The following is a 12,124-nucleotide window of genomic DNA, read 5'->3' on the forward strand; positions in this document are numbered from 1 at the left end:
TGCTGATTGGCTTAGATATGGGTCTTGCCCTCATCCTTGAAATAGGAGCTGTGGAAGGGGAGTGAATGAGAGTGACTGCCCAGATCGGCCTGAAACCACTGTCCACCCTTGACGTGGGCGTGGGGTCCATTCTGCCCAGGTCACAGTCGGGGAGAAGTGGGATGACACGGAGAAGCCGGCCCCAGCGTCATCGGATGGCCTCTCTGGCTTTTGTTGTGACAGTGAGGTCCTGCTGCACATGACATTTTCTTTGGGGAGCCTTCTCATTGCCTCGGTCACCACGAGAGCCTCCGGTCCTGGCTGTCCTCTGTGCTCTCTTGACCACGGGATGGGGGCAGGGCCCAGAGAGACTGAGAGGCTCCGGGTCACATCTGTTTGCACCAGCTTTCGTCGCCATGCCCCCATTCCCGTCGGCAAGAACAGATGTCGTGTGATCAGGTTTCCTGCTTGGGGGGCGGGGCAGGGGTGGCCGGGTGAGTGACTGTGACGCCCAGGGCAAGTGTGAGCCTTGGATGGATCGAAGGTGAGCCCCAGCTGTGAGCGAGTGAGTTCCTTCTAACCCTCTGTGCTTCGGTTCCCTCTGCTTTAAAAAGGGGGTTGTGGGCATCTCCGAAGTCGATTGATAGGATAGTCAGGGGCAGGCTAAGCTGCAGGTCCTGGCAACACAGAGCCTCAGACAACAGAACCCCCAGCCTCTCTGCCTCTCTCCTGCTCCCTCGCTTCTCTCTCAGTCTCAGACCAAAAATTCCACCCAGTCGCACTTCTTGTGGTCACTTAGGACCTACATCCCATCCACCCCTGAGGACACAGGGCTGGTCAGAGCTGGCTGCCAGCCGCCATGAGCGTTCCAGCGGCAGGTCAGGGGAGGCAGCCTGGAGGAGGTAAGTCTGACCAACACCTTAGCACAGGACCGGAAGTGGCCCAGTGTCTCCCACTGTCTCCCACGCCTTTGACAGCTGCCTCCCCTCAGGCCTACATGGAGGCTGGGAGGTGTCGTCCAGGGGTGTTTCCAGGATGAAGTGGAGACAACCATGCCTCAGGCTGCACCCTGAGGACCTGTCCAGGCAGATCGTGCAGTCAGGCAGGAGCATGAGACATGGTCTTTCAATAAAACGAGCACATGGAGCTAGGCCTCCCAGTAGGAGCTAAGAGTCGGGGTCTCTGACGGTTTGGCCTAGCAGCCATGTCGCCACCCTCCTCCTGTGCTTCCCTCCCATCACCTCCTACTCATGAGATGGGACACTCAGCCTCTCCCTGCTAGACCTTTCCACACCTGGCCCAGTCCTCTCATCAAATGGGAAAGGACGGGGAGGAGGGGTGTGGGAGCACCCTCTTATCTCAGCGCCACCCGGTCCCTGGTAGGTCAGGACGGGATGCAGGTAACAGACCTTGGACAGAGACAAGCCCTGGAGAGTTATCAGAGGCCCGTGGTCACCGTCCAGTATTATTCACTGAGGGCCTGGACACAGATCCAGAAGCTGGTGATGGCCAGGAATCTCCTGGAAGTTTTCGAATTTCAGGAGAGGTGCAGACCATCCTCTCTCAAATCACAGATTTATGAGCCCCCGACATACTGGATGGGATTCTTGTGAACATAAAGTGCTTTGAGTCAAGCAGGCTTATTGTCTAATGTATGCCTCATCCATAACCTTAATAATATCTTATTATTTTACTATTGATAATAGTGCTCTATTGTTATCATTAATTAATAGTAAATAATAAATACAGTGCTCTATTATCAACAGTCAAATAAAATATTAATAAGTACTATCTAGAATGCTATTATTATCCTGGTTTTTCAGCTGAGGAAACTGAAGCTCAGAGTACTAATGCTTTGCTCAAGATCTTGGAGCTGAAAGCTTTTATGTGCAATGTTTCCGTTTCCTAAACAGCACCAAATTCCCATATTTCAGAAATGCTACTTGGGCCAGGCCCAAGCAGGCCACACCAATGACATCTGGGGCAAGAAACAGATTGGACCCCTGGTCTGCAGCCCCTGCAGAGTGGAGGAGTGATCAAGTGGGCTCTGGGGTCAGGGGATCCTGGGCTCAACCACTGGTACTGCCACTCACCCAGTGGTCAACCTGAGCTTGCTCAGTGCCTCCTTGTCTGTTCAATGGAGGTGATGCCTGACCCCCCACACAGGGTGGAGGTGATGGTGAGGTCACAGAGCTGGGTCAGCATGGACGAAATGCAGCAACAAACCCCAAAGACCTGGGGCCTAATTCCTTGCAGCCAATCTTAGGAGGATCTCCACAGGGTGACTCGGGGGTCCACACTCCCTCTACTACCTTCAGCTCACCGCTTCTGGAAACACTCTGGGGTTGGCATCCAGGGGGCGGATGGGGAAAGGGCAGGTGGCAAAGGCCCGGCCTTTTCTGGACACATCCCTCTCCTCACCTTCCACAGGGAGGAGTGGTCCATGCCCCTTCCTGGATGCAAGTGGGAAATGCGGTTTCTGGCAGGACAGCTGCGTCCCAGGACTAACTCTGCACCAGGAAGGAAGGAAAGTGAGGAGTGTCGGGGGTTGCTGTCTCCCCCTGCCACCCAAAATGCAAGGTGGGTGCTCATGCTTTCCAGTAACATGTAGACAGCAGCTACAGTTGCAAAAGGCTAAGTTTCTAGCCATTTAAGGATGTTATAGATTGCATGTGTTCTGCCCAAATTCATATATTGAAATCCTAACACCCAGTAACTTCAAAATGTGACTGCATTTGGAGATAGGGCCTTTAAAGGGATAATTAGGGTTCTGTGAGGTCACATGAGTGGGCCCTAATCCAATGACTGGTGTCCTAAGAAGAGAGAGAGAGATGCCAGGCCGCACACGGGCAGAGGGACAGCCACGTGAAGAGGCCACAAGAGGGCCGCCATCTGCAAGCCAAGGAGAGAGGCCTTAGGAGAAATCAACCCTGCTCACACCCAGATCCCAGACGGTGAGAAAATAGATTTCTGCCATTCAAGCCCACTGCCCTGTCTGTGGTCTTTTGCCATGGCAGCCGGAGCAAACGAATACAGTGAGTGAGCTACAACAAGCTCCCACTGGACAAACCTTTCTGGCAGAGACGCCAGATCCTGCAGTGAATAAGCAGCCATTTAACAGAGAATCACGTTTATTCCCGGTAAAGTGCCAGGTACGCAGGTGATGTTCAGCACCAAGGACAGCAGCTGGTCTGAGCCACAGTAAAGGCTTCCCTGGCGGCTCAGTGGTTAAGAATTCGCCTGCCAATGCAGGTGACACAGGTTCGAGCCCTGGTCCGGGAAGATCCCACATGCCGCGGAGCAACTAAGCCCGTGCGCCACAACTACTGAGCCTGCACTCTAGAGCCCGCGAACCACAACCACTGAGCCCACGTGCCACAACTGCTGAAGCCCGCACGCCCAGAGCCCGTGCTTCGCAACAAGAAAAGCCACCACAATGAGAAGCCCGTGCACCACAACGAAGAGTAGCCACCCCTCGCTGCAACTAGAGAGAGCCCACGTGCAGCAACAAAGACCCAATGCAGCCAAAAATAAATAAATAAATAAATAAATATTTAAAAAGGCCTAGAGGGAAATGAAAGAACAGAGCCGGCCAGTCTCCTCCACTTAGTCCCAGGAGCCCACCTGAGGGAACCACCAAGAGGGACCATGAGACCAAACGGGTTTTGCCAGCCTGTGCTGAGGAAGGGTGTGGAATTCCACAAATAACTGTTGGTTGATGGCAGGGGTTGGCCAACCTTTTCTGCAAAAGGCCAGAGACTATGTATTCTTTGCAAGCCACAAAAGCTCGCTCTGTGTCATATTCTTTTCGCTTTATTTTACAACCCTTCACTTTATTTTACAGTGTGAAAGCCATTCTTACCTTGGGGGCCATGTGAAAGCAGGTCTGGCCCCCGGGCTGCGGTTTGCCAACCCCTGCCTGATCTAATCTCTCCCCTGGTAACGGGGATAATTTTTGGAGTCTGGTGCAACATGAAAATATGGGGCCTTCTGTCCAGAGGTTATTAAGCATTTCAAAGTGGTGACTGCAGAGCGTGAGACCGAGCGTGGGCCAGGCCCTGTGTGGTTGCACAGGTCGCACACTGCTGAAGTACGGCAGCTGTTGCCTGTCCTGAGGGAATTCTCAGGAATGTGTCACAAGCCCCAAGGGCATCTCTTGACGTCCCTGAGTTAATTCTAAAGTGATGACGGGAGGAGGCTGAAACTTGGCCGCCATCTCAGGCCTGACCTGTGACAGGTTATCTGGGAGAGTGGGCAGAAGGCTGGGCTCCCTGGCGGGCACTCCCGCAGCAGCGTGGGTCTTCTGGTGGCAGGTGAGGTTCCCAGTGCGCCTGAAGGCCTTGCCACACACCTTGCACTCATAGGGCCACTCCCCGGTGGGGATCCTCCGGTGCGCCGTCAGCGTGGGCTGGTGCCGGAAGTCTTTCCCACACTGCCCGCACTGGTAGGGCTTCTCCCCTGTGTGGATTCGGCCGTGCTGGACCAGGGTGGACTTCCGCACGAAGGCCTTGCTGCACACGCCACACTGGAAGGGCCTCTCGTCACTGTGGATGGCCTGATGCTAGAGCAGGAAGGACACCTTCCGGAAGCTTCTCCCGCATTCGCCGCAGCGGTAAGGGCTTCTCGCCCGTGTGGATCTGCAGGTGAATGGAGAGGTGCGCCTTCTGGCTGCAGGTCTTGCCACACTCCGTGCACTCAAAGGGTCTCTCTCCGGTGTGGGTCCGCCAGTGCACGGTGAGGTGGCCCTTCTGGCTGTAGGATCTCCCGCAGGCTTTGCAGTGCAAAGGCTTCTCGCCCGTGTGGTTGCGCCGGTACACCACGAGCTGCGCCTTCTGGCTGAAGGCCTTGCCGCACTCGTAGCACTTGAAGGGCCGCTCGCCCGTGTGCGTGCGGTGGTTGTTGACCCGCTCGGATTTCTTGCACAAGGCCTTCCCGCACACCCTGCACGGGTGGGGCCTGTCGCCTCTGGCGGCCCACTGGTGCCCGAGGAGGGAGGAGCGCTTGGTGAAGCGCTTACCGCACAGGTCACACACGAAGGGCTTCTCCCTGGTGTGGATGCGCTGATGGTCCACCGGGTTGGTGATGAGGGTGAAGGCCTTGCCGCACTCACCGCACTTGTAGGGCCACTCGCCGGTGTGTGTGCGCCGGTGCCCGAGCAGCTGCTTGTTCTGCGCGAAGGCGCAGCCGCACTCGGCACACCGGTAGGGCCGCTCGCCCATGTGGATGCGCCGGTGCACTGCGAGGTTGGCAAGCTGGCAGAAGGCCTTGCCGCCCTCGGCGCACGTGAACGGCTTCTCGCCGGTGTGGACGCGCCGGTGCACCGTGAGCGTGGCTTTCCTGAGGGAGCGTCTCCCACACTCGCCCCACGCGAAGGGTTTGTCCAGGGCGTGCACGCGCTGGTGCTGCGCCAGCTCGGTGCAGTGTGCAGAGGCCTCCCTGCACTCCTGGCACACAGGGCTTCTCAGTGACAGCAGGGGCTCTCCCAGTTGGGATTCCGCGGGCCGCACTTGTGGGGTCCCCTCCCTCCTGGAATTCCTGGCTGGGGGTCTCCTGGCTGATGCTCTGAAGGGGCCCTTCCTGAAGCTGTCCCGGCCTCTCCTGAGGCACAGCCCCAGGGGCAGCCACCTCCCAGATCTTCCAGGTCCAGCTCAGGGGATACTCCTGCAGGGACAGCTTCCACTGGGCCATTCCTCTCCAGTCTCCATTTCTGAAAGAAACGGAAAACACGAATGTCAGCCATGTCACCTACTCCCAGAGCTGGAAGGGGTGAGGGCTGGGGGCTGGGAAAGCAAAGAGAAGCCTCCTCAAGTACTTGCCAAGGGCTCTAGAATGAGGACTAGTGTGTGTGTGCGATGGACAGAGTATATGTGCCCCCCCTGCAAATTCATATGTGCAAATCCTAATCCCCAGGTGATGGCATTAGGTGGTTGGGAGGTGATTAGGTCATAAAGGCAGAGTACTCACAAATGGGATTAGTGAGATCTCTCTCACCCCTTCCTCCTTGTGAGGACACAGCGAGAAGGGGCCACCTATGAACTAGGAATAGGGCCCTCCCCAGAACCCCCCGTTTTACCCAGGGAGCTCAAGTTCTGGAAGTTCTCAAGCATCACATCCTTGTACAGGCCCCTCTGAGCCGGCTCCAGCTGCTGCCACTCCTCCTGTGTGAAGTTCACGGCCACATCTTTGAATGTCACCAACTCCTGTGACAGCAAAGATGTCTGGTTCAACCAGGCCGGCAGGGCTGGAGGAGCCAGGGAGGTGGGGCAAGGCCCTGGCCTCAGTGGGTCCTCCCAGGGAATATCCCCCTCCCCCAGCACAGAATACATGTATATAATAAGGTCTATTAGTACATGCTCACATGAAATACCATAATTACATTAATACACGTAACTACACCAAATACCGTATATATGTATATACATGTACTCTAGTAAAAACCGTATTTCATTTACTCCAAGAGACCATAGGTTGAAAGAAAACATGATTTTATCGCACTAAGAAAAAAAAGAATCTGCCAAATAAACCACAATATACCGTCAGTGGTAAGACACATCCTAATTTCGGAGATATTAAACTATGAAAAAAAACGGATCTTTGAATTAAGGAGTAAAGTTGAATCACTATATGTTAGGACTGAAACGACCCAGGAACACAAGCTCTAACATTCTCTGGCTGCACCCCACTGCATGGCCTGGCAGACGCCCCACCCTGGAGAGCACTGTTCTGACAGAGACCAGACTCTGGATCCAGACTGCCTGGCTTCCAGTCTCGGCTCTGCCACATCCTAGTTGTGTGTTCCTGGCCAGGTCACTTAACCTCTGTTTCCTCCTGTGTAAGGTGAGGGACATAATACCCCTACTTTATAGGGTTGTGAGAATTAAGTGAGTCAATACAGATAAAGAGCCCTAGAATGGTGCCGGACACGGAGCTTCCTAAGTGTGGTTATTAAGTCGCACTTAATAACCCCCTGGTGGTGATGGTGCGAGGGGGTGGGGTGGGGAGTCTTTTCGGCGCCTCAGTTATGGGGAAGTCACAGTGCGTACCGGATCAAGCTACTGCAAGGGTTTAACGAGCTGAAAGGGCGTCTCTCTCACTTCATCAGCATCAGCATCACCGGGAAAGCTTAGGAGGCCACGGCCCCGGGGGACACACCCAGGGAATCTGGGTCGGTCTTCCCGGGAGAGGGGCCCCGAGAATCTGCATCTCTGACGACCTCCGGGCGGGCGACGCTGGCACTGCTGGAGCGGGGCACCCTCTGCGGGGCGCGGAGTGAGTATTCAGCTAAGCACTCAGCTTAGCTGACTAAGCACTGAGCACTCAGCTCAACGCCCGGCACTGAGGAAATCAACGTTCCGTGACTGCCAGCGGCGGCGGGGCCGTTACTATTACCTAAACAGTAGCGAGAACGGAGCAGATCCGGCGGATGGAGCCCCGCGGAGTACCTCGGCTACAGGTGGGGTCCTCGCACCCACTGTCCAGGCGGGGAAACTGAGGCACGCAGGGGCGGGGCAGGGATTCAGAGCCCCCTCCGGGGTCCCTCCCGCGATCCAGGGTGCATGGTCCTCCCCGTCGACAAAAACCCGGCGGGGCCGCTGTGGGGTTCTGATCGCAATATGGCCAGCGAGAGCGCGGTCTGCGCCTGCGCGGCTCGGCTGCTCCCGCCCCGCCCCCGCGCCGCGTGAGGCCACACCCACCCCGCGTTCCCAGACTCCTCCGCGCGCCCATCGGAGTGGGCCGGGACTGAGAGGTGGGAGGAGAAGAGGGATTAGTGGGGAGCGGGGAGATGGAGAGAGGCTTGGAGAGAGTGGGAGGGGAGGGGGGAAAAGGAAGGAGGGAGGAGGAGTTAGGGGAGGGGTGGAGGGTGGCGGGGGAGGTGGAGAGGGGCGGGGAGGAGAGTGGTACTCCTACTGGGAGAAGGGGAGGAGGATCAGGAGGGAGAAATGGGGAGGAGGGAAGACCAAAAGAGGGGCAGGAGGGGAGGGGCTTGAGAGGAGAGGGAGGGGAGGGGGGGAAAGGAAGGAGAGGGAAGAAAAGAAGGAAGGGAGGGGGTTGGGAAGGAGAGCGGGGAGGGGAGGAAGATGCAGGAATGAAGAAGGGAAGAAAGGTATTGCTTCAACAATACTGAAAAAAACAACAAGAATTGATTAGGACTGGTTGGGAGACAGGTCTGCCCGGTTCAAATCCCAGCTCTGTGTCTTTGGACCCGTGTCCTAATGTTCTGAGCCTCGGTTTCCTCGTCTGTAAAGAGGTTGCAGTCGCGAAACCTGCACTATAGATGGGGTTGTTGTGTGGATGACGTGAGTTAATTAGCATAAAGTCCTTTCAAAAGGAACTGGGGCCCGCAAAACAGCGCTGTCCTACCCAACTTTATGCACAGATGCGGAAGTTCTGTGTCCGCGATGTTCAGTGTGGTGGCCACTTGACCACGTGTGGCTCTTGAGCACTTGGCATGTGGCCATGGAACTGAATTCTTAGTTGTACATAATTGGATAAATTAAAGTTTTCATAGTTGCTATGGCTACTGGCTACTGCGTTGGACGTTGCAGTTCTAAAGCCTTAGCTGTTTTCGTGACATATACTAAGCTTCTCGTGTTTTATAACGAGAAGAGTTTGATGGGACCTCTTAAAATACCCACAGCAACCACAATAGCAACAGCACTTTGGGGGTCTTTTTTAAGTGCCAGGGATTGTCCTAAGGACTTGACGTGGATTAACCGTTTGAATCTTCTCATAGTCATGAGACGTTGCCTCTCACTGGGTATAACAACTCTTACTACTATTATCATTTGAGTGTGTACTCTGCTCTCCCTGAAACTCTTGACACACATGTCATTTAAGTGCAGGAGGAGAGGCTTAGGTATAATATATTTGGGAAAGTCCACAGGACAGGGTCAGCAAGATGGGAGTAGAACGTGGTTGCGTTTTGTCTTTATTTGGATCTGCGCTGGAAGGTCCTGAAGCTTGCAGAGATGGAGGAGGCGGAGCAGAATCTGCCTGCCCTGAAGCTGCGACGACCGTCCCAGGGCATGTGTGTGGTCCTAGGACTGGGGCCCTCACGCCTCCTCTTCCCATAAGCCGTAAAAAAATTTTTTCTTTTTATTGCTCCTCTTTTCCCCCCATATCCTTTTTCCATTAAAAAATTTCTCTGGGAACCCCCTGGCGGTCCAGTGGTTAGGATTCTGCACTTCCACTGCCAGGGTCCTGGGTTCTATTCCTGGTCAGGGAACTAAGACCAGGAACTAAGATTCCCACAAGCCAGGTGGTGCAGCCAAAAAACAAGCATACAAATATATAAATGAATAAATATATTCTCATTTTCGATATTAAAAATGGCTGTGATTTTTTGCAGCTTCTGCTCTCAGGAGCTGGACTCTGTTTTCCCATTCCCTGAACATGTGCTGTCTTTGTGGGTTGCTTTGACCAATACGATATGGCAGAAGTGATGCTGTAGGATTTTGGAGGTTAGACCTTCTGATTCTGACACCAGTTCCAGTGTGTGTGTGTTTTTCCCAAAACCACCAAGCAGTTCTCTGACACCAGCTGGGAGTCGGAGACATTATCTACCTGGAGATAGCATCAGTTAGCGATACCAATACACCTTCCCAGAATGATTTCCCTACTGGCACTCCCCCTGCCAATGTATAAGAATGTCTGTCTTAATTACTGCCTGGCCCATTAAGTGGGGTGGCTGGGCTGTGCATTCCCTAGTTTTTGGATCTTAACTACATGAAAGAAATCCAAGGTTAGGGGTGAGCTGGCAGCGACTGCTCACTGTCCCGCAAAACGTGTCTCTACTTCTATTGTGCCAGAACCCCTAAGTTTTAGCTGCATTTCCCAGTCTCGCTTGTAGCTGGATGTGGCCAGGTAGCTAGGTTCTGACCAACGAGGTGCAAATGACAGCATCAGGTTATAGCTTCCGGGGTGGACTGCTGCATTCAGATTCTGGCTTTGTTGTTCCCCTGTTAAGGAATGTTGGGAAAGTGACTTAATTTCTCTGCACCTCTGTTGCCTCATCTGTACAATGGGGATAAGGATAGTATCTACCTTATAGTGTTGTAATGAAGAGCAAATGAAGTAATACAGTGAAGCAATTAGAACAGTTCTTGGCACAAAAGTGTTCTATTATGTGTCATAATTATCATTATAATAATCTCATTATCACTTCCTAAGGTTGATGTGAGGTTCAAGTGCAACCATGTTCCATGCCTATTATCAGAACAAATTTCCCTGGGGTTTATTGGTCTCCCACGACCAGGGAGAAATATTAGAAGGGAATTAAATCCATCCATCTCCCCACCCACTCACCTTCACCGGCATCATCACCCTAGGAGGCTCCATAGATTTTCCATTTCCTTCATCATAGATACTCATTTACCCAACCAATATTCTCCAATGCATGAAAATTCATAGAGGGAATTTTCCTTTTGCCGAAGTTTCTTTAAAGAGCTGCCTGCAGGGAATGTGGGTGTTTATTTATGTGACCACCTGCTTTACAGAGAGAGGCAGGTGTGAAGTTGCCGTTTTTCACTGCTGAATTCAATGTATCACAGGGAGGTTGGTGTGAGCAGAAGTGTGTGGAAAGGGGGAGAAGAGAATTAGGTCAAGGAGCCTGAGATTTTTTCCTTTCTTTCATCCTTAGTGGTGGAGGAGAGGCGGTTTTAAGTATGTGAATATGGAGTACCTCTGCATCTTCTGATAATCAGGCATCTCAAGAGACAATAGGCTTCAGGGTGAGTGGAGAGTCATTCATTCAGCGAATATCTGAGCAGCTCCTCTGTGCCAGGCACTGTTCTAGGGGCTGGGAATCCAGCAGTGAGCAAACCAAAGCCCTTTGTCATATGGAGCCATGAGCACTAAATTCTGAGCGTGATCAGAGGTAATTAGGTGGAGGGTGAAGGGGAAGCCTACTTCAGCTTGGGCAGTCGGGGAGGCCTCTCTGAGGAGGGGATATCTGAGCAGAGCCGCAGTTAGCAAAGACCACTGTATGCATATCTGGAGGAAGGGTGGCCTCCTCTCACCCAAGGTTCACTGGAACCTTGCTCAGAAGACAGGAAATATAGGCAGCACCCAAGAATCTGTCCTTAGAAAGTTGGCTAAGTAGCTTAGGGTTCGTCTGGGTAAGAAATGGTGAGGAAGACTTGAATATACTGATATGGAAGGAGCTCTGGTTACAGTATTAAATGAGAAAACAAATGAACAATTGACCACAGTATATCTTGTGTATTATCATTTATGTTTTTAAAAAGTATATATATACATTATATACATAGTGCATATATATACTGTACATATATAACTATGTAACTATATATAAAGTATATATACTTATGTCTATATAATTATACGGCCTTATATATATAGAGAGAGAGAGACAGAGAGAGAAGTATCGATAGAAGAAACACTACTACTTCTGTACAGGTTGTTAATCTATTGAGATGCTTCTCTGAAAGTTGGTAAATAGCTGCTGACTGAAGGCCTCTGACCCTGCTGCCTTGTCCTGTCCTACGTATCACCCAAAGTGTGCCAGATGTTGGTGATTAAAATTCTCAGACTGACTCCTACTTCTTTACAGGCTGCTAATTTATTGAAACACCTCAGTGAGAGAGACAGGGCAGAGTGTACTTACTGTACCTCACCTGAAACTGGGACCCGCCTGTTGCCCTTCAAAAAGTAATGGTGAAATCCTACAAGCCTATGGGACAGTATAGAGAATAAGACAACTTACCTCCCATGTATTTTTTTTATTGACATATAGTTGATTTACAGTGTTTTGTTAGCTTCTGCTGTACGGCAAAGTGATTCAGATATACATATGTATGCATTCTTTTTATGTTCTTTTCCATTATGGTGTATCCCAGGATATTGAATATAGTTCCCTGTGCTCTACAGGAGGACCTTGTTGTCTATCCATTCTCTATATAATATTTTGAATCTGCGGATCCCAAACCCCCACTCCATCCCTCCCCCATTACCTCCCATGCATCTGCCACTCAGAACTATTTGATTTTTTTTTAAGTATGTGGGTACATGACTTTGATTTCAGAAAGAAGTTTTTTTTAAAGTAATTTAATATTTTATTTATTCATTTATTTTTGGCTGTATTGGGTCTTCGTTGCTATGCATCAGCTTTTCTCTAGTTGCAGCG

The 12,124-nt window shown here is 52.0% G+C and overlaps 1 protein-coding gene across 1 annotated transcript in view; it reads right to left on the minus strand.

Moving 5' to 3' along the window:
- Positions 1-4,102: 4,102 nt before the first annotated feature.
- Positions 4,103-12,124, minus strand: part of LOC136140906 (zinc finger protein 585A-like) — a 78,918-nt gene continuing 70,896 nt past the window's right edge. Inside the window, exons 15-17 of the mRNA XM_065899051.1 lie at positions 5,052-5,215; positions 4,641-4,886; positions 4,103-4,471 (exon numbers count right to left, since the gene is read on the minus strand). Coding sequence (XP_065755123.1) covers positions 4,103-4,471; positions 4,641-4,886; positions 5,052-5,215 — 779 coding nt within the window. The remainder of the gene's footprint in view (positions 4,472-4,640; positions 4,887-5,051; positions 5,216-12,124) is intronic.

Source organism: Phocoena phocoena, chromosome 20 (genome assembly GCF_963924675.1).
Source record: "Phocoena phocoena chromosome 20, mPhoPho1.1, whole genome shotgun sequence".
In the NCBI taxonomy this organism is placed as follows: domain Eukaryota; kingdom Metazoa; phylum Chordata; class Mammalia; order Artiodactyla; family Phocoenidae; genus Phocoena; species Phocoena phocoena.